The sequence below is a fragment of the Nycticebus coucang genome, chromosome 18 (genome assembly GCF_027406575.1).
Source record: "Nycticebus coucang isolate mNycCou1 chromosome 18, mNycCou1.pri, whole genome shotgun sequence".
In the NCBI taxonomy this organism is placed as follows: domain Eukaryota; kingdom Metazoa; phylum Chordata; class Mammalia; order Primates; family Lorisidae; genus Nycticebus; species Nycticebus coucang.
Genome location: NC_069797.1, coordinates 12,245,897 through 12,271,428, shown reverse-complemented (window position 1 = coordinate 12,271,428; position 25,532 = coordinate 12,245,897). Strand labels below are relative to the sequence as shown.

Genomic DNA, 25,532 nt, shown 5'->3' with positions numbered 1-25,532 from the left:
GCCGCAGCGCCCCCGACACAGCCCCGGCCTCATTTATCATCATCTTTGGTCAAGTGGAGTGTGCAAGGAACAGCTGCTTCACTCGGCTGACTTCCGAGGGCGGCTACAGAGGGAATCAGGGAGATGAATGATCGGGGCGGGGGAGGGGGGGTCGCGGCCTCCCGGGGTCCCCGCGCAGGCGGAGGGAGGAGGGGAGCGTCCAGGGCCGCTTCCGTTGTGTAGCAAGTGCAGCGCCCCCTCCTTCGCCCTTCCGGCACTTTCCGTGACAGTGGATCGTGGTCTGGGGGCGCCCTGGAGGGGACCGGGCGCGGGAGGCGGGGGCGCCCTTTGCCGGCGGAGGACAGGCGGGCGTGCTGCTAGAGGAGCCCGAGGTCGCGGTGACCTTGCTGGGGTCAGCGGGTTGGGCTGCGGAGGAGGCGGCGCGGCGTCTTTGGTGGCGCTTTCCGGATTGGCCCAGAGGCCGGGAAACAAGGCGGGGGCGGGCGGGGGTGAGGGGGCAACACAAATAGAAGGTGAAATTTTACCTGCCCCTGAGGGAGTCCTGCGGATTTTCTCCCAGCAGCAGCAGGCGCTCTGCCTTTGTCTTACGCAGCTGAAACATCTGTTGCAGAAGGGTGGAGAGGCCGCAAACAACCCCCCCACACCCCGCGCGGCTCCCCCATCCCCGGCTTGGCCCCAGCCGGGCTCCAGGCCTCGCGGCGCCGCGTTAACCCTGCTGGCGCTGGGTCACACGCCGGGAGCCTGCCGCAGTGCGCGCCGCGGCGGGGGCGCCTAGCCCAGCCCGGGTGGGCCCTCGCGGGGCCTGAAAGGGCGCCGTGGCGCCTAGGACGGGTGAGGGCGGCTTCGGAAAGAGTTAACGGCCTAGTCGCAGACCCTAATTGTCAGAGCCGGCCCCGCTTCGTTTCAATTACCCTAAGTAGAGACTGAATGCGCAATTAACGGAGTCAGCTTGCCAACTGGAAAGCCGGCCGCTCTCGCATTGAGCAGAATACTCCACCAGCTGACTTGGACCAAGCAATTTCCTTCTCTCTCCCCTTTCTCCCTCTCGCTTGCTTTCCCTTCCAACCCCCTCCCTCTTTTTCTCTCTCCTTAATAATAAAATTATACCAAGCACTTTGTGGTGTGGCAGGCGGCCAGAAAAGCGTTTCTTTAAACGCTGCCGTCTCACAATTAGGCAGAGAGAGGATTTGACACGCCGTGGCGGCCTGACAGCCTGCTTCCTCCCCTGGGGGCTGGGGGAAGGAGGGGCGCCAATTCCTTGGCTCCCCCAGGTGGAACAGGGCTGGGAGGGGCTGGTCTGCTGGGTCTCCCTGGTTGTCAGGGTGGCTGCAGCACGGGGGTGTTCCGGACAGGGAGGTCCGGGGTGGCTCTGCCTAGGTTGGGAAGGGCATCACATTCCGACTCCTCTGGGAAGTTGGGGTGTCATAGAAGACTTTGTCTCCCCTTCCTGTTTGACAGACAGGCACTCTGAGGCACAGAATTTTAGAGGAGTCCGCTGTCCCCAGGATAAGTCACTGGCCCTTTCTGGGTTTCCTTTAATCCCTCTACAGAGCCAGGGGGAGCTTTGACCTAGAATGTGCTCTACAGAAGGTGGCTTCTAGTGGCTCACTGCGTTCAGCAGCTGGTCTTCATGGCCAGGAGGGGGCTGCAGCCACCCCATGTGAAAGCCTGCCAGAGGCACCTCTCCGTTTGGGCCTCACACTAGTGGGCCCCAAAGGTACCCAGGAGAGTGGCTATCCAGGAGGCGTGATGCAGACAGCTGACTGATGGGAGTGACTTTGTAGGATTGCCAGGAATTGGTGCCATGAGGACAGAGGACATTGACTGCTGGCTGCAGCCACCTGAAAAGAAGTAAGACCCAGAGATTTGGGCAGAGGTGAGAAGTATGCAGTTGCCCCCACCTGTTCTTTGCTGCCTTCCAGGCTCACCCAGGTGGCTACTTCATCCACTTCACCCTCTCCTCAAATGGTGAAGTCCCCCTTGATCACTTTCTGGCTCCGCCTCCATGGCCCCCTGGGTAGCACTTCATCTCAACAACACCATGGCAGTCATCTGTGCGTCTCTCTGCCTTGGGAAAGCAGGGGCCATGCAGCTTCCCACCACCATCACCAAAGGGGAGCAGAAATGGGCTCCACCAGTGCTTAACTGCTTATGCTGGTCCCAGAGTTCCTCCTGGGGCCAAAGAATATTATGGATGCTCGACCTGCTCTCATTACTTCACATTGAGCAATTACCTTGCACCACTAAGCACCCACTAGGGACCCAGATCCTCACCCAACGAAGCCCTGCCACTGCCCATGCAAAGTCCTATCTTCATCAGTGACATCAATGTTCGACACCCAAGAGCTTATGATGAAGTACAGCCATGGACAGGTTCTCTTGAAAACAACAACAATTTTTTGCTTGGTTAACTTTTTTTTTTTTTTTTGATACAGAGTGTCACTCTGTGGCCCTCGGTAGAGTGCCCTGGCATCACAGCTCACAGCAACCTCAAACTTCTTGGGCTCAAGCAATTCTCTTGCCTCAGCCTCCCAAGTAGCTGGGACTATTTTTAGAGACAAGGTCTCGCTCTAGCTCAGGCTGGTCTGTGAACCTGTGAACTCAGGCAATCCACCTGCCTTGGCCTCCCATTGATTTCTGCTTTTAAAAGTAAAACCCTGAAAAACTCTGAAACCCCTTCCTGCACAGCAGCCAAGTGCTGGAGCTGATGGGGCTGCTGCATGTACCCCACACTCGGGTATCACCTGCTGGCCTCAGGGACGTGTCGTTTGTCAAATGAGTGAAGTGGTGCGGTGGCTGCCATCTCCCACTCCTGCCCCAGCATGGTCTGTACCTCCATCTCACTGGTTGTTCTGGATATTTTCATGGGCTTACTGCAACATTTTCCAAATTGTTCATTCAACACATATTTATTGTTCTGTCCAGTTGGTCTCTCCTCTTTAGAACAAGAGCCCCTGCTTTTTAGAACTTACCGTCTAAAAAGTAGTGACCAATAATAAAAGCAAGTCAAAGTTTACTGCAAGAAGGTAAGTGCTATGGAGAAGAAACACGGGGAAGGGTGCAAGGGGCACACAGGGCTGCCTGGGCCACCACACCCCAGCCCTCTTAGCTGACTGCATCCAGAGTGCCCCCACTTCTTTTCCTCATTTTGACAGAGACAGAGAGAGGTGGTAATGCTTTTTGTTTAGTGGTGAATAAAGTGATTGAAAAAAAATAATTGTCCACAAGAGACTGATAAGTACAGAGGTGCTAAAAGGTGGACTGTGTTCCTGACAGCCTCCCCCAGGAGGGCCCTGTATGCCGGCAGCTGTGCACACAAACCTGCCCTCAGCCCTATACTATGGCCAGGGTCTCTAGGCCATGGACACCTGCATACCAGGCATGGGCACTGTGGGGGTAAAGCGGAACACAACTTAGTGTCAGGGAACCTCTCATAGCACAGGACATATACAGTGTCCAGGGAGGAGCAGGTGGGTATAGTGTCCTCCTGATGGGTTAAGCCTTATGGGGAGGGTCTCGTCCAGGTGGCTCAGTGTAGGTCTCAGCTGCCATCGCTGCTGGGTCCATAGAGGAGACAGCGTTGGTGGGCTTTAAGGGGGCTCCCCACTCAGATACCCTCCAAAGAGCCCTGAGTCCCCCAGCCTCACTAGGCGTCCCTAGCCTCAACCAGGAAGGGGTGCTGGGGCCTCCTATTTCTTTCCCCATGGTTGGCCTCTTCACAGCCTCTTCATGTTCAGGCCCCAGGCTGAGTAAAGAGTATATACTGGACTGTCTGTGGGGCTGTCCCATGAGGAGAGTGCATACCCACAGGTTGCCCACTGGGGTGGTTAACTTTTTTTTTTTTTTATTGTGACAGAGTCTCACTATGTCCCCCTTGGTAGGTGCCATGGCGTCACAGCTCACAGCAACCTCAAACTCTTGGGCTTAAGCGATTCTCTTTCCTCAGCCTCCCAAGCAGTTAGGACTACAGGTGCCCACCACAATGCCCGGAAATTTTGTTGTTGCAGTTGTCATTGTTGTTTAGCAGGCTCGGGCCGGGTTCAAACTTGTCAGCCTCGGTGTATGTGGCTGGCGCCCTAACCACTGATCTATGGGCACTGAGCCAAGGGGCAGTTAACTTTTTTAGAGAGAGGCTTTTCTAGAAAGGCTGTGTTTGGGGGTAGGGGCTCTCTTGTCCTCTGGGGTCCCTTATGCCCCAAGATATTCCCCTCTGCTTCCCAAGCAAGCCTCTCCTGACAAGCTCCTGCTCAGCTCCTTCCTCTCTGCTGGCCCATGGACACTAACCTGCCCCAGAGGCCTGTCCTATGGATCCCTTGGAGACTCGTCCCTTCCTATTCAAGCCAGGCCCTGAGGACGAGAATGGACCCCACAGGCCTGAGTGATTTAGCTGGGGTGATTTAGCATTTTAATCAGGGTCTCATCTTTATTCATCACCCACAGCAAATGGAGAGGCCAGAGGTGGTTCCACCTTCTCCACTTGTTGTAGGCATCCTCTCTGCCCCGTCCCCAGCCTCCTAAGGCCTGGTACATTCCACTTTGTTCCCCAGGTTCCCAGGCCTTGAGTGAGTTGGGGTTTTGATTCTTTTCCCTGTAGCTACAAATCAGGAAACAGGGTGATAAAACAACCTTAGGTAAGTAGCAGGGAGGCACTGTGGGCCTGGAGCTGCAGACACTTCCAGGAGCAGAACACTCCCCCCTCCATTTCTCTCTCTTCCTCTTCCTCTCCTCTCTCTCCCCTGCCTGTGTCCTCTCTGAGGAAAAAATTCCTCAGAGAGCTGGGCTCCCTTAGGGTCAGCTGGGCTCCCTTAGGGCCCAGGGAGCTGCAGCAGCTCTGGCCACATGTGTCCATTTCCCCGACTGGGGCCCAACCCTGGAATGTGGAGAGACTTTGGACTCAGTGACCTCTCCTTGAGGCTGCCCAGGGAGCAGTAGTTGCCGTGATGATAGCAGTTGGCTAGTGCCTGTCCCAAGGTGGGTCTGGCTGCTTAATAAACAAGGATAAGGATAGAAGTGGGGGCCCTGTGTGTGTCACCCCAGAGTACCTCTGTCTTCCTGGCCTGCCCCAGGGTACCTACTTCCAAAATGGGGGTTCTTGGCATGGAGTCCAGGCAAGGGGTTGTCCCCCCTTGGTCTGGTCACTGCAGCTGTTCAGCATCCTGTTGAGGAACTTCAGTGTGGGCAGGCTTTGCCCTGGGGTCCTCAGCAAGTCCCTTGCTCCTCTAAACTTCACTTGCTTCTTTAAAAGGGGCAAAACAGAGGAATGAGGGGTCTTTGCCTGAAAGAAGAGCTGTGCCCCAGGTCTAGCTCCTGGGTTCAGACTAGATGGGGTCTCCTGGGACCCCCATCTTTTGTCTCCCTGCCTTCCTTACTATTTGATGGTTGTGCAGGTGTTTGTGGGGTGGGGTCAGGAAAGTCCTGGGACACTGGATGCAATGGGGTGAGCTCACACTCCTCTCATGTGGGAGCACAGAAGACTCACTTGGCCAGGTGGCTCTAAGGCTCAAGTGTCCCTGTGTCTGGTGCTTAGAGGATGCCTGGGACTTCTTCCTTCCCTCCCTCCCACCTGCCATCTGGTTTCAGCAAGAACTTTAGAGATAAGGTCTGGACCAGTGTCTGGGAAGAGGGGTGGGGGTGAGCAGTGAGGAAGGACCCTTGGGGCAAGAGGTGGGCTGGACCCGGGGAGTCCAGTGAGTTGAGGTGCCCTCCTCCATTCCTCCAACCAGCCTAAGCCAGAGACTAAACTTATACCCTACCCCCTTGGCCACTCTCCCACTTAGGTTTAAAAGTGACCTCTGGCAAGGGGATCTTTTTCAGCCCCTAGTGCTCTTGAAAATTAATCATAATAATTAATAAAAACAGAGCCCAGGTGGGCCTGAGGCAGCTCTTAAAGAGGCAGGCCCCATTTTCTCTGGCAGGACCTGGTGGTTCCAAGCAGCAGCCTGTGCCTTTGTTCCTGTTTCCCTCCCTCTGCTGGGGTTGGAGGGTGGCGCTGGGGTGAGCATTTTTGCCTGCTTTCTCCATCAGGCACTGGGCTTCTTGTATTTTAATTGAACTGTCTTTTCTTAGAGATAGATGCTCTCACCGCATCCAGCTGCTCCTGTGTGTTGGAAAGCCTGCCTGTTATGCGGCTTGGCTAAATTAAAAGACACAGCAGCTGGACCGATTAAACAGGGAGCAGGCAGGGAGGGGACACTGGTGATAGCACTCTCCTCCCTCTTCCTCTCTCTCTCTTCTCTCTCTTTAAATAATGTTTCTGGTAATGCATTTTGGAGAATGTGAAAAAAATAAAAAAGCTGTAGAAATGTTAATGATATCCACAGGACACTCAGCAGGAAATGAGAGTGATCTGGGACTAATAAAAGCAGAAATGTAATTTGTGCAGATATACGAGGCACAGCCTTCAGAGTGGTCCTGGGTTTGCAGATTCTGGGCTCATAAACATGCCCAGACTGGCAGGGAGTGGGTGGGGGCAACCAGGGCCGTCGAGCAGAGGGGTCTGCACCTGGGCAGACCTGTGGCTGTCTGGCCAGCGCCCTTATCTGCAGAAGTGGGGACAGGGAGTGCAGGGCTGCTCACCCATCGAGGAGCTGCTGCTGTGTCTCCTGTGATGTTGTACCTAAGTCACCAGAGGGGGTTAAAGTGGGTCAGGAGGGCAGGCGTGCTTCTCCTCTGAGGGATGCCTATAACCGATCCAGGGAGGGAAGGGAGACAGGCTGTGACAAGCCTAGTGTGCAGGGGCTGGGTGTGGGATGACATGGCAGCTGGGTGGCTTCCTTCCCTGGGCAGGGTCAAGCCGATCCCCAGGGCAGGGGAAGGGCCTTTGGCCCAAGTTTCTGGGCAGGTGATGGTTTGTGATGACTGGCCCCAGCTGCCCTGGGCTTGCCCTCCTCTCTCCTCCTCCCTGGCTCAGTCCCCAGACACTGAATGAGGAAGGTGTCTGTGGTGGGTCTAGGCCGAGAAAGAGGGAAACAGGCCACCCACTCCTCCCCCTACTCCTCATATCCCCTTTCTCGCCCTGTCTCTTTTCACACCTGTGTGGCTTCTCTGTCCCCTACCCCCTTTATTCCTTCCTCCCTCCTCACATAATCTTGGAATCTTTGTAGCCCTGGCAGGCCACCCCTTCTTCTTTCTACATTTGGGAACAAGAACTGGAAAGTCTCCTGTCCCCTCCGGGGGCCTGGGCAGTGCAGGGAGGGCTGAGCCCACTCTGCCTGCCTCTGGGCCAACTTGGTTCTGGGTAAATCCTCACATTGAGCACCCAGAATGTGCTCTAACGCCTGGGGCGCTCCTCTCTCTGCCATTGCACCTTCGAGGGTCTTCTGGGGTGACCAGGCTCACGGGGATGTCAAGGGCCAGCCTGTGTTGTAAATCCAGTTGCTCTGCCCTGAAAGGTCCTACAGGCCACCCCAGGTCATTTCCTGATCCAAGGTCCTGCTGTGGGGCAGATTAGACCCTGCCTAGGCCCCAGTCCCTGAAATCATAACCAGATGGGCTCTTGGGTCTGCCCTGCCCTGGTCCTGACCTAGGGGAGATGGGGAGGAACCCAGCCAGGAGAGACAGGGCTGCGTCACCCCAGTGTGGGAGGGGCTCAGCTTGTGCGTTCTCCCATGGCCTTGGGACTGCGGCTCTGTGGCAAATCAGTATGCATACCCTCACTTCGGGCCACGTAATCTGTTTATGCACCTATGATATCAAAGACAAGAGGCAGGTGCTGCCATCCTGTGTTCCCGGGAGTCAGAGGAGGGGACGTTTTATGTCTACAGTGGCTTGGCAGCCTCTAATCGATGTCTACTAGAAGGAACAGACAGATTCCAGATGGCATGGCTGTGGTAGAGGAGGTGTGTGTGTGCATGTGAGTGCAGGCATGTGTGTGTGTGTGTGTGCTCTCAGCAGGCCTCCCCCAGGGCAGGGCAGACCCTCTCCAATCCCCAGCATGGTTGGGTCACGCTTGAATGCCACCGCACAGGGACTGGATTACAGGATCTAGCAGTCCTCAGGGGACAGGGGAGTGGGAATTGCTCTGCTAAATGATTTTGACCTGTCAGGAAGGGCTGGGAGTGGGGGGTAGGGAATGGAGGTGGGGGCACCAGCAGGGAAGAAGGTCAGCTCCCCAGTGACCTGGTGCTGGGCAGCCAGTTTTGTACCTCCTGCGTCAGTGGCTGTCCTTGGCAAGGCTCAGCTGCTGGCGGTTTGGGAGCAAGAATGACAGAGCACACCTCCTGACACAGAAGTTGTTGGTATGTTCACAGCCATCTGGTGGCTCAAGGAAGGGGAATGCTCAGACCTGCATGTGGGGGCGGTGGGAGGTGGTGGGAGGGTGCTTTCAGAGGCAAAAGGAAGTGGCCCATCTGAATTGCTCTCCATCTGCCCCCTCCCTGCCCACCTTCCCTTTTTCTCTTCACAGATAATCAGGCCGAGTCATGCAGTCTTTTCGAGAAAGGTGTGGTTTCCATGGCAAACAACAGAACTACCAGCAGACCTCACAGGAAACATCACGCCTGGAGAATTACAGGCAGCCTAGTCAGGCTGGGCTGAGCTGCGACCGGCAGCGGCTGCTTGCCAAGGACTATTATAACCCCCAGTCTTACCCAGGCTACGAGGGCAGTGGTGCCGGCACACCCTCCAGCACTGCAGCCGTGGTGGCTGAGAAGTACCATCAAGGCAGCAAGGCCCTGAATGCACAGCAGGCCCTGCAGGGGAGGCCGGCTTTCCCCGGCTACAGCGTGCAGGACAGTAGCCCCTATGCGGGCCGCTACTCTGGGGAGGATAGCCTGCAGGCTTGGGGAGCCCCACAGCCACCACCCCCACAGCCGCAGCCCCTACCAGGGGGGGTAGGCAAATACGATGAGAACTTGATGAAAAAGACAGCAGTGCCCCCCAGCAGGCAGTACCCAGAGCAGGGCGCCCAGGTGCCCTTCCGGACTCATACTCTGCATGTCCAGCAGCCGCCCCCACCACCACAGCAGCTGCCACAGCCCCAGCAGCCCCTGGCGTACCCCAAACTCCAGAGACAGAAACTGCAAAATGACATTGCTTCCCCTCTGCCCTTTCCCCAAGGTGGCCACTTCCCCCAGCACTCCCAGTCCTTCCCCACCTCCTCTACCTACTCCTCATCTGGCCAGGGCGGAGGGCAGGGGGCCCACTCCTATAAGAGCTGCACGGCGCCATCTGCCCAGTCCCACGACAGGACGCTGACAGCCAATGTTAGCCTAGCCCCGGGGCAGCGGGTCCAGAACCTTCACACCTATCAGTCAGGTCGACTCAGCTATGACCAGCAGCAGCAGCAGGCCCTTCAGAGCCGGCACCATGCCCAGGAAACCCTGCATTACCAGAACCTCGCCAAGTATCAGCACTACGGACAGCAAGGCCAGGGCTACTGCCCACCAGATGCAGCCGTCAGGACCCCAGAACAGTACTATCAGACCTTCAGCCCCAGCTCCGGCCACTCGCCTGCACGCTCTGTGGGCCGCTCCCCTTCCTATAGCTCCACACCGTCGCCGCTGATGCCAAACCTGGAGAACTTCCCCTACAGCCAGCAGCCACTTGGTGCAGGAGCCTTCCCCTCTGGGATTGCCGACCACAGCCACTTCATGCCCCTGCTCAACCCCTCCCCGACAGATGCCACCAGCTCAGTGGATGCCCAGGCCGGCAACTGCAAGGCCCTACAGAAGGACAAGCTGCCCGAGAACCTGCTGTCGGACCTGAGCCTACAGAGCCTCACAGCACTGACGTCGCAGGTGGAGAACATCTCCAACACCGTTCAGCAGCTGCTACTCTCCAAGGCTGCCATGCCACAGAAGAAAGGTGTCAAGAACCTCGTGTCCAGGACACCAGAGCAGCACAAAAGCCAGCACTGCAGCCCAGAAGGCAGCGGCTACTCTGCCGAGCCCGCAGGCACGCCACTGTCGGAGCCTCTGAGTAGCACGCCACAGTCCACGCACGCCGAGCCTCAAGAGGCTGACTACCTGAGCGGCTCGGAGGACCCGCTAGAGCGCAGCTTCCTCTACTGCAGCCAGGCCCGCAGCAGCCCCGCCAGGGTCAATAGCAACTCCAAGGCCAAGCCTGAGTCTGTGTCCACCTGTTCCGTGACCTCTCCCGACGACATGTCCACAAAATCCGATGACTCCTTCCAGAGCCTGCACAGTAGTCTGCCACTTGACAGCTTCTCCAAGTTCGTGGCGGGCGAGCGGGACTGCCCACGGCTGCTGCTCAGCGCTCTGGCCCAGGAGGACCTGGCCTCTGAGATCTTGGGGCTGCAGGAAGCCATTGGTGAGAAGGCTGACAAGGCCTGGGCCGAGGCGTCTGGCCTCACCAAGGATGCCAGCAAGCAGCCCTTTCCGCTGGAGAACCACAGCGCCTGCCTGGACCCTGTGGCCAAGAGTTCGTGGCCAAGGCCTGGAGAGCCAGAGGCCCTACCTGATTCCTTACAGCTGGACAAGGGTGGCAATGCCAAGGACTTCAGCCCAGGGCTGTTTGAAGACCCTTCTGTGGCTTTTGCCACCCCCGACCCCAAGAAGACAACTGGCCCACTCTCCTTTGGCACCAAGCCCACCCTTCGTGCTGCTGCTCCAGAGCCCACCACAGCTGCTTTTGACTGCTTCCCAGACACAACTGCCACCAGCTCAGCAGACAGTGCCAACCCCTTTGCCTGGCCAGAGGAGAACCTGGGGGATGCTTGTCCCCGGTGGGGATTGCATGCCAGTGAGCTCACCAAGGGCCTGGAGCAGGGCGGGAAGGCTTCAGATGGTGTTGGCAAAGGGGATGCCCACGAGGCCTCTACCTGCCTGGACTTCCAGGAGGAGGAGGCCCCTGGGGAGAAGGTGGCCTCATTGCCTGGGGACTTCAAGCAGGAGGAGGCAGGTGGAGTGAAGGAGGAGTCAGGCAGGCTGCTGCAGTGCCCTGAGGTGAGCAAGGACCGGTGGCTGGAGGACAGCCGGCACTGCTGCTCTACCACAGACTTTGGGGACCTCCCACTGCTGCCGCCCACTGGCAGAAAGGAGGACCTGGAGGCCGAGGAGGAGTACTCTTCCCTGTGTGAGCTCCTGGGCAGCCCAGAACAGAGGCCTAGCATGCAGGACCCACTGTCACCGAAGGCCCCGCTCATCTGCACCAAGGAGGAAGTGGAGGAGGTGCTGGACTCCAAGGCTAGCTGGGGCTCCCCATGCCACCTCTCTGGGGAGTCCGTCATCTTGCTGGGTCCTACTGTGGGCACTGAGTCAAAGGTCCAGAGCTGGTTTGAGTCCTCTCTGTCCCACATGAAGCCAGGTGAAGATGGGCCGGATGGAGACCGGGCCCCAGGGTCCTCCACCTCTGACACCTCTCTGGCCCCAAAGCTGAGCAAGCCTGCTGTGCCTGAGGCACCCATTGCTAAGAAAGAGCCTGTGCCTCGGGGCAAAAGCCTGAGGAGCCGGCGGGTGCACCGGGGGCTTCCTGAGGCTGAGGACTCCCCATGCAGGGCACCTGCATTGCCCAAAGACCTCTTGCTCCCTGAATCCTGCACCGGCCCCCCACAGGGACAGATGGAAGGAGCCGGGGCCCCGAGCCGGGGGGCCTCAGAAGGGCTCCCTCGGATGTGCACCCGCTCCCTCACAGCCCTGAGTGAGCCTCGTACACCTGGGCCCCCAGGACTGACCACCACTCCGGCACCCCCAGACAAAATGGGGGGTAAGCAGCGAGCTGCCTTCAAGTCAGGCAAGCGTGTGGGGAAGCCTTCACCCAAGGCTGCATCCAGCCCCAGCAACCCGGCCGCCCTGCCCGTGGCCTCTGAAAGCAGCCCTATGGGCTCCAAGACCAAGGACATGGACCCACCCAACATGCATGGCAAGGACCAGCGCTCCATGATTCTTCGGTCCCGAACCAAACCCCAGGAGGTCTTCTACTCCAAGCGACGGCGGCCCTCAGAGAGCAGGCATCCCAACTGCCGGGCCACCAAGAAGCTCCTTGCCAACCACCACCTGGCTGCCACGTTCAAGATCTCCAGCAGCCCCCAGAAGGAAGGCAGGGTGAGCCAGCGAGTGAGGGTTCCCAAGCCCGGCGTGAGTGGCAAGCTTTCTGACCAGCCCCTCCATGCACTGAAACGGAAGTCAGCCTTCATGGCACCCGTCCCCACCAAGAAGCGGAACCTGGTCTTAAGGAGCCGCAGCAGCAGCAGCAGCAACACCAGTGGCAATGGCGGTGAGGGGAAGGAGGAGAGGCCTGAAGGCTCCCCTGCCCTCTTCAAGAGGATGTCTTCTCCCAAGAAAGCCAAGCCCACCAAGGGCAGCAACGAGCCCACTGCAAAGCCCCCAGCCCCAGAGACCCCCGACACCTGCATCAAGCTCACCTCTCGGGCAGCCTTCCAGGGGGCCATGAAGACTAAGGTCCTGCCTCCGCGGAAAGGCCGGGGCCTGAAGCTGGAAGCCATTGTACAGAAGATCACCTCGCCCAGCCTGAAGAAGTTCGCGTGCAAGGCGCCTGGGGCCTCCCCTGGTAATTCTCTGAGCCCGCCCCTCCATGAGAAGGACCGTGGGCTCAAGGGTGCAGGGGGCAGCCCAGTGGGGGCAGAAGAAGGTCTTTTAAACATAGGCACTGGGCAGAAGCTCCCAGCAGCTTCAGGGGCCGACCCATTATGCAGGAATCCGGCCAATAGATCCTTAAAAGGCAAACTAATGAACAGTAAGAAACTGTCCTCAACTGACTGTTTCAAAATTGAGGTCTTCACATCCCCAGAGGCACTGCTGCCTGCAGGGACTGCCCTGGCACCTAAGAAGAGAAGCCGGAAAGGCCAGACTGGAGTCCTTGGACTCTGCAAAGGCCAGTTGGAGAAGCGGCCCTATCTTGGCCCGTCTCTGGTCCTGACTCCCCAAGACAGGGCCAATAGCACGCAGGGGGTCAGTGAGGACAACTCTGGTGGAGGAGGCAAGAAGCCAAAGATGGAGGAGCTGGGCCTGGCCTCCCAGTCCTCCAATGGCCGGCCCTGCCAGCCCCAGCCAAGGGTACAGAAGCAGCCAGGCCACACCAACTATAGCAGCTATTCCAAGCGGAAGCGTCTCACTCGGGGCCGTGCCAAGAACACCACCTCTTCACCCTGCAAGGCACGTACCAAGCGGCGCCGGCAACAGCAGGTGCTGCCTCTGGATCCCGCAGAACCTGAAATCCGCCTCAAGTACATCTCCTCTTGCAAGCGGCTGAGGGCAGACAGTCGGACCCCAGCCTTCTCTCCCTTTGTGCGGGTGGAGAAGCGAGATTCATTCACCACTGTATGCACTGTTGTCAACTCCCCTGGGGACGAGCCCAAGCCCCACAGGAAGCCTGCCTTCTCTGCCTCCTCCGCCGCCTCTTCCTCGTCCTTGTTCTCCCTGGACACAGCCGGGGCCTCCCTGGCCACACTCCCTGGAGGCTCCGTCATGCAGCCACGGCCCTCCCTGCCCCTCTCCTCCACAATGCACCTGGGGCCTGTGGTTTCCAAGGCCCTGAGTACCTCTTGCCTTGTTTGCTGCCTCTGCCAAAACCCGGCCAACTTCAAGGACCTTGGGGACCTTTGTGGTCCCTACTATCCTGAACACTGCCTCCCCAAAAAGAAGCCAAAACTCAAGGAGAAGGTGCGACCAGAAGGTACCTGTGAGGAGGCCTCCCTGCCCCTCGAGAGAACACTCAAAGGCCTCGAGTGTGCAGCTGCTGCTGCCACTGGGAAGCCCTCGAGGCCTGACGGCCCAGCCGACCCAGCCAAGCAGGGCTCCCTGCGCACCAGTGCCCGGGGCCTGTCCCGGAGGCTGCAGAGTTGTTACTGCTGTGACGGTCGGGGGGACGGGGGTGAGGAGGTAGCCCCAGCCGACAAGAGCCGCAAGCATGAGTGCAGCAAGGAGGCCCCGGCGGAGCTTGGTGGGGATACCCAGGAGCACTGGGTGCATGAGGCCTGTGCCGTGTGGACCAGCGGGGTCTATCTGGTGGCCGGGAAGCTCTTTGGGCTGCAGGAGGCCATGAAGGTGGCCATAGACATGGTAAGAGGCCAGCCCTGCGGGGTGGGGATGTGGGATTCCAGAGGATAGGCAGGCAGCAAAGAGCCCCTTGGCTTTCTGCTGCTACAGTGTACGCCACATATGCCCTAAGTCTCAGAGCATGACTGAGACATGACTCTGCAGGCTCCAGAGCCTCTGTGGCGAGTTAAGGCACTTGTCAGGCCACGGCAAGACATGCTCACCCACCTTGCCCTGGGGGACGTGCCCTGTGCCCCACCAGGGCCATCCCACATCCACCTGGCACCCTCCAGCTCCAACCCCTCTAGAGCCCATTGCCACCTCCCCACCCCGAGCTGTCAGCTGAGATGCTAAAGCCCAGAGGACAGAGACTTCCAAGAACCAACCGTCAGAGGGCCCAGGCAGCCTGTAAAAACAAACTTCCCACCCCTACCCCTGTGCCCTACACTGCTAGGATGGAGCTGGGGCTGAGGGGAAGATCCTCTCAAGCATATTTTTTTTTCTTTTTTTTTGAGACAGAGTCTCACTCTGTTGCCCTGGGTATGTCAAAGCTCACAGCAACCTCAAACTCTTGAGCTCAAGCAATCCTATCTCAACCTCCCAAGTAACGGACTACAGGTGCAAGACACTGCTCTGGCCCCTTTCAAGCTATTTAACACATCATTGGGACAAGGGACCCAGGCACAGGGTCCTCCCGTCTGCAGCACTGCACAGATCACATGGTCACAATAGGCAGGGCAGTCACAATAGGCAGAGTGGCCCTAGAACCACTTGACTATCCATCTGAAACCAAGTGTAAGGGAGGTCCAGTCACCAAGGGAGCATCTGTGAACAAGAACTCTGGGCCTGCCTCACGTGCACGATGTGACTCTGAGCATATGACTTTACTCTGTGCCTCTGTTACCTCCCCCAGCACAGGTGTAAAAGTGCCCACCCTGGAAGGGTTGTAAGGGTGAAATGAGTTAATGCCGGTAAAGCTGTCAGAGCCCTTGCCCAAGATTGAGTGCTCTATATTTGGTAATGGGACTAGGACCAGTGGAGAGAGTCCTCCTCAGCAGTGTCACCACCTCAGGGTGCTGTGGGCCTTTCGTAGGTTCCCACCTACCTGATGGCAGTCAGGCCCTGTGCAGGGGGCCAGCCTCCCCCTGGGGCCTGTCCTCCACCCCTCACACTTGGTCCCATTTCCCCCATCCAGGCTTCCATGGAATGGCGCTCTTCAGTGCTGTGCAGAGGTGGCAGCTCTCTCCATGGGCACCTCACCAGCTGGCCCTCCATAGTACCTGCCCCGTCCCACCTCCTCCACTTCCCCCTGCCAGGGGGACTCTGCTGGGCTGCTGGGGCAGGGCTGGGAGGCTCTCAACTGCCTGCACTTTAGTGATTCAGTGACACCCCCCACAGAGTAGCCCCAGCCCAGGGCCTTTGGCCCTGACCCCTGCTGCTGCCTGCTTTGCTGCCCACCACTTCTATGAGGAGCCCCCTGCAGCTGCCCTGACTAGCCTCTGCCCCCAACATCTGGCTGCAGTGTCACCCTGCACAGCCACATTCCTGGGACTGCTGTGGACGTTGTCCAGGCCTCCTATTTCCCAGGCCCTGGCCTCCTACTGCCCATGGAGGTGGCTAGAGACTCCTCCAAGCCCAGGTGTCTTCCCCCTTGCTTGCTCCCAGGTGTAGGCAGCTCATTCCTTGTTGAGGAAGGCCCAACCCGACAGGATGCCTGCAGCTTCCCAGTGGCTGACCTGCTGGTGGCCTCACTGGCCCTGCATTGCCCTCTCCCCATCCCAATTATTTTTTCCTCCCTCCTGCTTTCCCTGCTTATCCTGTCTCTTGTCACTGGCTTCTTCCTAGTGCCTTGAAATAGGCTCAAGTTTCCTCCTGTCATTAAAAAATAATAATAACCTGGCTTGTTCCTGTGGCTCAAGCGGCTAAGGTGCCAGCCACATACACCTGAGCTGGCGGGTTTGACTCCAGCCTGGGCCTGCCAAACAACAATGATGGCTGCAACCAAAAAAAATAGCCGGGCGTTGGTGGCGGGCGCCTGTAGTCCCAGCTACTTGGGAGGCGGAGGCAGGAGAATCGCTTGAGCCCAGGAGTTGGAGGTTGCTGTGAGCTGTGATGCTACAGCACTCTACCCAGGGTGATAGCTTGAGGCTCTGTCTCAAAAATAATAATAATAATAATAATAATAACCTTCAGAAGGCTAGTCCCAGCTGGCCGCCACCTCCCCTGCCTCACACCCCCACTCCTGAAAGTGTTGTCCATACTTGGCCTGGCCCGGGGGCTGCCTCCACACTCCCTGACACATGTCCACTGCAGCCAGCACTGCCTGGCCTGCGCCAGGGAACACTGGACCCCACATACACTCAGTGCGCAGGTGGACTGAGGTGAAAATGCACATCAGAGAGGCACACAGCTGCAGCTGGCCCTCAGCCGTCCCGGCAGCCCTTCAGCTGAGAAGGGCTGCAGAAGAGGCCTGGCCCCCCACTGCGAGGGTGCCTGGTGCAGGTCAGAGCTGGGAGGGTGTGCTCCAGCAGGTGTTTGCTAGTCACCTGCCAGAGAAATATAACAGCCTAGTGATATGGGTAGAGTCTAGAGCTTCCCAGACTGAAGAGGGGCCCTCAGGGTCACAATTCAGTCCACCACCCCTTCCTGCCTCGGTGGCACCATGCTTTTATAGAGTCACACAGACCCTAGTTCAAACCCCTGCTCTGCTAAGGGCCTATCTGTGACTCCCCACAGGTCACCCTCTGTGAGTTCTATGACCCAAGCCCAGGTAGCAGGACTATGGGGTTACAAGGTCTGCCTGGGTCATGGGGAGTGGGGATCTATATGCAGCTGGGGCCCTGACCACTTACAGCCTTAGTCCTATAGCACTTGGGTCTCACTTTGCGTCTCTGGAAGGCCCAGGGACACCCCCTCCTCCTCCAGCCAGACCCTCCTGCAGCCCCCGACAGTACCTGCTGTCTCTGAAGCCTTCTACCTCCTGAGGCCTCCATTTCCAAGTCTGCCTGGAGTCATCCCCCTCCCAAACTGTCATAAGACCCCAGCTCCTATCCAGATGAGGCCTTAGGATAAAGAGTTGACCCACCTCTGAGCTGGACACTGTTGGGCAGGGTAGTATCTGCTAGGGTCCTGGTTTGGGCCCCTTGACAGCCTGTGGTCCTATGGCAGAGTCATAGGCTGCTCCCACTCCTTGCCCCCTGAGGGTTGCTGGATAAGAAGAGCCTGAGGCCTTCCACACTCTCGACTTCTCTTCATGTCTAAAACGACCATTCAAATGCCTGCCTTGGGGGTTGTTGGGGGCTTCAGTGGAGGTGAGATGGAGAGAAGCCATAAGCTAGAGAGGGCCCTATTACCCTGTCACCCAGGCTGGAGTGCAATGGCATAGCTCACTGCAGCCTCCAACTGCTGGGCTTAAACTATCCTTCTGCCTCAGACTTCCAAAGTGCTGGGACTACAGGCCTGCACCAGCTTCAACCCTTTAAACATTAAAACACTCTAAGGTGACCAAGTTCCTGTATACCTAGCACTCTGGGAGGCTGAGGCAGAAGGATTGCTTGAGCTCAGGAGTTGGAGATCAGCCTGAACAAGACAAAAACTTCGTCTCTACAAAAAGAAAAATCAGGGCAGCACCTGTGGCTCAAAGGGGTAGGGCGCCGGCCCCATATGCCGGAGGTGGCGGGTTCAAACCCAGCCCCGGCCAAAAACCGCAAGAAAAGAAAAATCAGTCGGACCTTGTGGCGGGTGCCTATAGTCCCAGCTACTTGGGAGGTTGAAGCAGAAGGATTTATTTGAGCCCAGGAAGTTGGAGGTTGCTATGAGCTAAGAACATACCTCTGCACTCCAGCCTAGGTGACAGAGTGAGACCCTGTCTCAAAAAAAGAAAAATAACAAACCCCTCTAAGAGAGACTGTGGATGGGAGAAATAGGCCTGTTTTGGCTTGTTTCTGGGGCCGAAATTGAGGAGATGTTAAGTGCCAAGATCTCTAGGAGGCTATCCCAGACTAGCCTGGAAGGAAGCGTCAGCCCTGAGCAGAAGCAGCTAAAAACCTGATACTCTGAACATACCGCAGGCCTCCATTTTGCAGCTCCCTGCTCCCAGTTCATTTCTAAGCTAGGCTGGGGGGTTTTGGGGGAGGCTTTCTCATCCTGCCCTCCCCCCAACCATGAGGGTAAGACGGAGCCTCTGCCCCAGCAGTGCAGTGATAGCAGTGTGCATCACTGTCAGGTCACTGTGAGAACAAGGCTTCCAGCCATGCCTGGCACACAGTGAGCCACCATTCTTTGTTTCAGTGGCCCAGTACCTGAGCACAGCCCACCACCCTCTCTGCTTCCCCTGTGCCTCACCTCCCACTGGCAAGGTGGTGCTGTGGTTCTGGAGTCCAGGTGGCTTTGGGCCCTTCCCTGTCCTGTCTCAGCCTCATCTCTTCCAAGCATTGGGCCAGGCACAGGGTGCAGGGCAACTCCGATCTCAGCAGATGACATAGATTTTTTTTTTCTCTCTCTCTTTTTTTTTTTTGTGAGACAATCTCACTCTTTTGCCCAGGCCAGAGTGCAGTGGCATCATCACAGCTCACAGCAACTTCAGACTCCTAGGCTTGAGCTATCCTCTTGCCTTGTCCTCCCAGAGTGCTAGGGTTACAGGCACAAACCACTGTGCCTGGCCAGATGACATTTTTGAGACCTGGAGGAGGCCAGGCACTACGCAGGTTTACATTAAATCAGCGTCTCAGGGTTGCCATGTCACCTCCTCTTACAGATCTGAAACCTGGTCCTAGGAAGGGGAAAATACTTTGATTCTAGGTTCTGTCTTCTGCCAAAAAGGACAGGAAACAACGCTTATTGCTTTCAGCCACCTGGACTGGCAGCCTCAGTTTCGCCACCTGTAAAGTGGCATTAATGAAAGTTACCCACCTTCAGGGCTGTTTAGAAGGAGCCAGTGGACAAGGACATGCCATGTCCAGAGCCCAGGAAGCACTGGGCAAGTGCTGGCTGGCAGCCACAGCCGTAGTGGTAACCAGTATCACTGGCCCAAGAGGGGCCCTGGGCCCACTGCGGAGCCTCCTTCCAGCAGATTTTTAGGGACCATTTTGGAAGGGGCTGTCTATGAAGCTTGAGAGCTGGGCTCCAGCCGAGGTTCACCTGCCTCCGTCTCTCTTCATCAGACATGTTCCAGTTGTCAGGAATCCGGGGCCACCATCGGGTGCTGCCACAAAGGATGCGTCCACACTTACCATTACCCGTGTGCCAGTGATGCAGGTAAGAACAGGAGGCCCGTCTGTGCAGTCCAGGGGGGCCAGGTACAGCTTGTCAAGCCCAGGCCCCATTTGACCACCTGGCTCCCTCTCTTGCTGCAGCAGCTCTTTATCTATCTCTACCTAGACCTGTGCTAGGCAGTACCAAGGACGTGGGCAGGAAGCTGTCCCCGCCTCCTGCTTGAGGAATGCCCAGAGCAATGGAGGGACAGGCATCAGTTACAGGACGGAGAGTTCTTTGAGGACGTATTATGGCTAAGAGGATTTCTGGCTTCCAGGAAAGGGGTACTGGGGCTGGGCCTTTGAAGGATGAATAGGAGCTCACTGAGCAGTGTAAAAGTACAACAAAAACTGAATGAGTAGGGAGAAGATGAGGTTCAGCATGAGACTGAGGCCAGTGGTCTCCTGCTGGCTGTGGGGACCAGTTGGGGCTTGTCAGCAAGGTGACGAGGTCTAAAGGCAGAACCAGGCTTTTCTAAACCCCTCCATTCTTCCCTCTCATACATTGATTTATTCCATGGTCATTTCTGGACCTGCTGTGTGCCTGCACACAGAACAACAAACCAGATGGGCCACAGAGTCCTGGAAACCCCAACCCTCAATGACCTCATGGGGACCGTAAGTCTCAGAGATGTTCCTTACTTCATCCAAAGAAAGCAGTTGCTTCCAGTGTCATGTTAGTTATTGGTGACAACAATCTTTTAGGGCCCTTTGTACCAGCTTTGGCCTGGACACGTGGTGTTGGGCAAGGCTATTGCCATCTCTGTGCTCCCCACCTGTGAAATGGAGATTATAAAGTCCCTTTCTGGTGTTGTCTAGAGCAAGCAGTGCAGCCTTGGTCCTGTCTTTGCCCAGCCCCCTGCCCTCTCACCTTCTACCCCTCCATTCTCTGGCCTGAAAAGGGTGAAGTCACCACAACCAGCCTCATAGTGACAGCACAGGCACCTGGGCCCTGCACAGTCCTCACAGAAGACTCTCCTGCCACCCCTCCCCACCATGCCCTGCTGGCTCTGCCTGCCCACTGTGTCCTTGGCCAGGGCTGAACCACCACCTCCCCGGAGGGAGGGGGCTCACTGCATTGGAGATGCAGGAGTTCTTGCTGGTTCCTCCCTCCCACTCTGAGCATCATGAACCAGATATTAATGTGGACTCAGCCAGTCACCTAGACATGCAGTGTCACCTAGACATGCCTCAGTCCCCATAATCGTTGTAGGAGTCTCTTGTCCTCCTTCCACAGCAATTAATTTAGTTTAGTGCGTGCTCAGTGCCTGACCATGCAGTAGTCTCCTGTGCCATCTCCAGTTGCTTTTTTTTTTTCTTTTTTAGACAGTATCTCTCTCTGTTGCCCTGGGTAGAGTGCTATGGCATCCTAGCTCACAGCAACCTCAAACTCCTGGGTTCAAGCAATCCTCCTGTCTCAGCCTCCCAGGTGCCCACCACAATGCATGGCTAGTTTTTCTATTTTTAGTGGAAATGGGGTCTTACTCTTGCTCAGGCTGCTCTTTTTTTTTTTTTGCAGTTTTTGGCCGGGGCTGGGTTTGAACCTGCCATCTCCGGCATATGGGGCTGGTGCCCTACTCCTTTGAGCCACAGGCGCCGCCCAGCTCAGGCTGCTCTTGAACTCCTGAAGCAATCCACCTGCTCTGGCCACCCCAAATGAAATCTTAGGATTTTCTGTAAAACAGGGATCTCTGTAGAGCCTACTGGACTGAAGCAAGAAGGCTGGGACATGGACCTGGTCAGGGCTGACAGACTGCTGCAAGAATCCAGACAGGAAAGGGCAGGTGCCTGGTACAGATAGAGCCATACACCCCAGAGACTGAGTTGACATAGAATCCACAGGACCTGGTGTAAGGGACAAGGAACAGGAAACTGTCAAGGCTGTCATCACCCCCCATGTTGGGGGAGGAGTAGAGAGGAGCTGTACAGGTAGCGTGCAGGGTACAGGTACTGCACAAGTACTGCTGCGTAGCTGCTGCTTAAACACCAACCCACCATTATTTTCACCAGGGCACAAGTCAGCTGGGCAGGTTCTGCTAGGGTCAGGTTGATCTAGGCTGGCTCTGGCAGGAACAACTCCTTTCTGCTATATGTGGTGTGCTGTCTGTCAGCAAGCTAGCCTAGGTACATCCTCCTGGTGGCAGCAGGGCTCAGAGAGAGGGAGGTTGTAGAACCGTTCTTGGCTTAGGCTCTGAATCTCACCATGTTCTGTTGGCCAAAGCCAAGTCCTAAGTCCAGCCCACATTCACAGGGTGGGGATGCATGGCACCCCTCCATGGGGACATGCTCATAGTCACTGCAGAGGACCTGGGTACAGGGATGGGGAACCAGAAGCAGTCGGGGCAATCCATCCACCATACACGCAGTCCCCTTTGCCACGTTGCACTGGAGACATCTATAGATGTCCAAGCTGTTCAGACATAGCTGGGCTCAGGACAGAGACTCGCTGACTATCAGCAGACAATGTAATGGGATAGATGGGTGCTGCTCTGGAACAGCTGGCCGAGAAGAGGGGACCCCTGGGAAACTGAGGCTCAGCAGCTACAGAAGATGAGGGAGCACATGTGACTCATACAGCTAGGCGGGACAGGGTCTGAGGACACAGGGAGGGCTGGTGGAGTGACTGGCCAGCCCGACAGGACTGGGAAGTGAAAGGTAACCTGGGCAGGTAGGAGCCCAGGCTCTGTCAGCACCTTACAACCCCAACAGCTGGGTCTGCTAGGTGGGGCCTCTGCAGATGTCTGGATCAGGCTGCCTGGCCCCTTAACCCTGCCTTTCTCAGTCCTTACTAAGGAACCCCACTGTGAAGACAAGTAGTGACTCCGAAGAGCAGGCAGAGGCTGTCATACCCTGGCATCCTGGCTGAGCATTTTCCACACTCAGGCCCTGTGGGCTGCCTTGTCAATTAGCTAGTAGTTTCTTAGATGCAGACAGACACCAGAGAGGGGCTCTACCCAGTGACTTCCCTCCCCAGCCCAGTGTGACTCAGCTGCGAAACCACCCTTTGTGGGAGTGCCCTAGGTGAGAGTACCTGTGCTTGACCCAGAGGGGCGAGCCTGGGGCTTTAGCATCCTGCTTTTTGGAAAACCTGATTCAGTCCCAGAACAATGTCTGGCTGGCCTGAGCAGAGAGAAGGGGAAAGGCTCATGCACACCTAAGATGGAAACCACTGTGGGCAGTTAGCAGGTCTGAGGAATCCGCAGCTTCTGGCACAAGACAGGCTAAGCCTGCCCCTGCCCATCCACCTTGCTTGCTGTCCACCACCTGTCATGGTGCCACCCCAAGGAGCCCCAATGTGGAGCAGGAAGAATGTGCTGGGGGCAGAGCACTCCCTTGGCCTTTGCAGCCTCCTGTAGGTTTGGGGAAGCCAAGGCCTCCCTAGGTGGCCAGCAAGGAGTCACTGGACAGCAGCACACCCTGGGTGAACATAGGGGCTGCAATGCTCTGCTGTCCTCTCTGTCCCCTCAGCAGTCGCAGTGCTCTGGCACCCAGATACTGGGAGGGATTTGCTCAGACCTGAGACCTCTGTATGCCCTCCACCCCTTGCCCGCCAGAGAAACAAGCCTTTGAATCCTGAGCATCTGCTCTGTGTGTGAGGCCCCACCATAGACATCAAGGCTTAGGAAGTTGTCTGATGCTCGGATCCAGACTGTGATTCTGCTACCCAATATGTCTACAGGCATCTGTGCCTCTCAATAGGGAAGAGACAGGAGCAAGTGATCCATACCTAGCCAGGTGGGGCTTTCATAGCAGGTGTCAACCAGAATGGGGTGAGGGAGGGCTTAGCTAGGGAGTCAGGGGGGGCCTCAAGTGATGGGGGGACAGTCCACGTGGCAGTTGGTAAAGTTACTTGTGGAAGCTGTGATTTTGTTGGGTTTTAAGCAGGATGGGATTTCATCTGAGACCCAGCCCTGCTGCTGTGAGATCCACCCTGTCCTAACCACTGCAACTTCTTTTGGTTACAGGTTGCATATTCATCGAAGAGAACTTTTCTTTGAAATGTCCCAAACATAAGGTAGGTGACCACAGTGATCTCTGGGAGTGGGGTCGGGCAGGAGAGGAACCCCCTTCTGCTGGACCCCCAGTGGGCCCCCCAGGACCCTCACCTGCAGTCTTCGGGCTGGTGGGCACATGGCGGGTCCTCAGGGAGGGGGCGACGGGAGAGGGGGGCAATCCCAGGAACAGCCTCCCTGCAACTCCCCCTAGGTAGGGTACAAGAGGGCAGGCAGAGGTAATAAGGGACAGTGCGCAGGGAAGTGGAGCCTCCAGCAGAAAGAGACCACAGCGGAGATCCCAGCGTCAGAGTAGGGATGGGGTGGAGACGCGTCAAGGGCGGGGCCTATGGCGTGGGACGACCCTCAGTAAGCGGCGTTTACGCCTTTGTTGCAGAGGTTGCCGTTGTAATGCACCCCAACGTCCAGGGGAAGCCGCTGGAGTCAGTCTGCCGCCGCGGAGGGGGAGGAGCCGCTAAGCGTAGCCCCCGGGCCTTGGAGCTGCTCCCAGCGGGGGCCCAGAGCCGATCCTTGATCTGGGCTCCGGATCTTGGATCCGGCCGCCAAGGGCTCGGACCGGCCGCCCCGGGTTGGGAAGAAAACCTGTTCCGGAGCTACCTGCTCCCGGAACCGGACGGCACAGGGTGTTCTCACCCACACCCCAGGGGCCAGGCTTGGAGAGGGGAGCCCGCAGAGCGGCCAGACTCCTTGGGGCGCTTGGCTTCCGGTGGGGGTGGGAGCTGCTGTGACCTGAGAACGTTTTACCCCCTGGAAGTTCCAAGACCGTGGCGCACATTCCACCCGGCGCTGCTGCCACCCCAGTAGGTTGTGGCATACAATCGGGCGCCCTAAGGGTGGAGGTGGGGCCCGGACGGCCCTGGAAGAAACCGAGGGTGGCTCCAGGCTCCGTGAACGAGGCGGGGTTAAACGAAGACTTTCTGGAGAGGGCTGGGCCGGCGGCAGAGGGAGCCGGAGGCTTTGGAACAGACCTTCCCGAGTGCGTCCTGGCGCCCGAAGTTTTCGGGTGGCTGGGACAAAACGAGGGTCGTCCTGGGCCTCTGCTCAGGGGATGCGGGTTCCCCGGTGTGGGCGAGACTGGGACACCCTTTGGGTTTTGTTCGTCCCTTTCCCAGCCCAGCCCTCCTCTGGAGCCCAGTCTGGGAGCGGAAAAAGAAAGGATACTCGACCTGAGCGCACCTCTGGTTGAGGTGGGATTATCTTTCCGCACCACCACCAGGGACCACAGCGCCCACTTGGCCCGGGAGCAGCAGGGACAGCGCTAGATTTGTGTACAAAACCTGTGTACCCCTCTATATATATGTTACATAGAATGTATATATGTTGGGAACATGCTCGCTTCTCCTGTCGCCGCCATGAGTTCTGCAGCACAGAGCCCCAACCGGGCCTTTGCCAGGGAGGGGGCTACTGCAATGCCCCTTACCCATGCAGCCACCACCGGCCCAGACCAGTCCCTGCCAGTCTGTCTGCCTGTCTGTCCATGTCCTCAGCTCTGTCCACGCTTCGATAGGCCTGACGCAGCCCCCAGCCTGGGGCTGCCATAGTAATTTCCTGTATATATGACTGTAAAATGGTAAACGTGTGTATTATATCTGGCCTCGTTATATAGTGTATATATATGTATACATATACATATATATAATATATATGAAGACTGTAAATGTTAAGACGACTAGTGTTCTTATTAGTATATTGCTTCACACTGAAGATTGTGTGTATCGAGCTGTTTCTAAAAGATGTTTATTTTCCTTAAGAGTAAAAAACAGTCATTGCATTCAGAAAAAAAAAAAGTCAATAAAGATACGACAATTGTTTTGGAAAGTCTGTAGCCTGTGGATTCTGACCAGCTTTCCCTGGGAGAGCACCCAGGCTTTAGCCGGGGATGGTTGGGAGTCTGCCCCTTTCTATAGGGATAGCAACCGCCTCCAGCCAGACTGCTATGGTACAAGGCTTCCCCAGCTATGTGAGATAAGCATGGGACAGGGTGGGGAGGTACCACACCCAGACATATAGAGACCTACTTTGTAGCTCCTGTCACACAGATCCCTGAGGATGCTGAGTCCATCCTCTCCTGTCACCCTGGGTCCTGATGGGGTCAGAGCTGGAAAGTGAGAAGGTGCAACTGGGCCCATCAAGGCCCCAAGGCTGATCAGCCCAAAGATGGCCCAGAGATCTGGGGAGGTCAACTGGAGGTCAGCCAGCCAGCCCTCCCAACTCAACCCCCAATGAAGGAGGTAAATGTTTTCCCTTTCTGGTGGGTAGGGGATGGGAAGCCTTTGCCTAGGTGCTGGAGGAAGGCCCGAAGGACTCGGACG

The 25,532-nt window shown here is 57.1% G+C and overlaps 1 protein-coding gene across 13 annotated transcripts in view; it reads left to right on the top strand.

Annotated features, from left to right (window-relative positions):
- The window catches only part of RAI1 (retinoic acid induced 1), a 120,044-nt gene extending 95,006 nt beyond the window's left edge, over positions 1 to 25,038 (top strand). For 11 of the 13 annotated variants that reach the window (XM_053570672.1, XM_053570663.1, XM_053570664.1 and 8 more), the window contains 4 exons: positions 8,405 to 13,979; positions 19,118 to 19,211; positions 23,173 to 23,226; positions 23,418 to 23,589. In XM_053570672.1, the coding sequence (XP_053426647.1) occupies positions 8,421 to 13,979; positions 19,118 to 19,211; positions 23,173 to 23,226; positions 23,418 to 23,515 (5,805 nt within the window). In that variant the 5' untranslated portion in view covers positions 8,405 to 8,420 and the 3' untranslated portion in view covers positions 23,516 to 23,589. The other 2 variants (XM_053570671.1, XM_053570675.1) reach the window with 2 other exon arrangements.
- Positions 25,039 to 25,532: the final 494 nt, after the last annotated feature.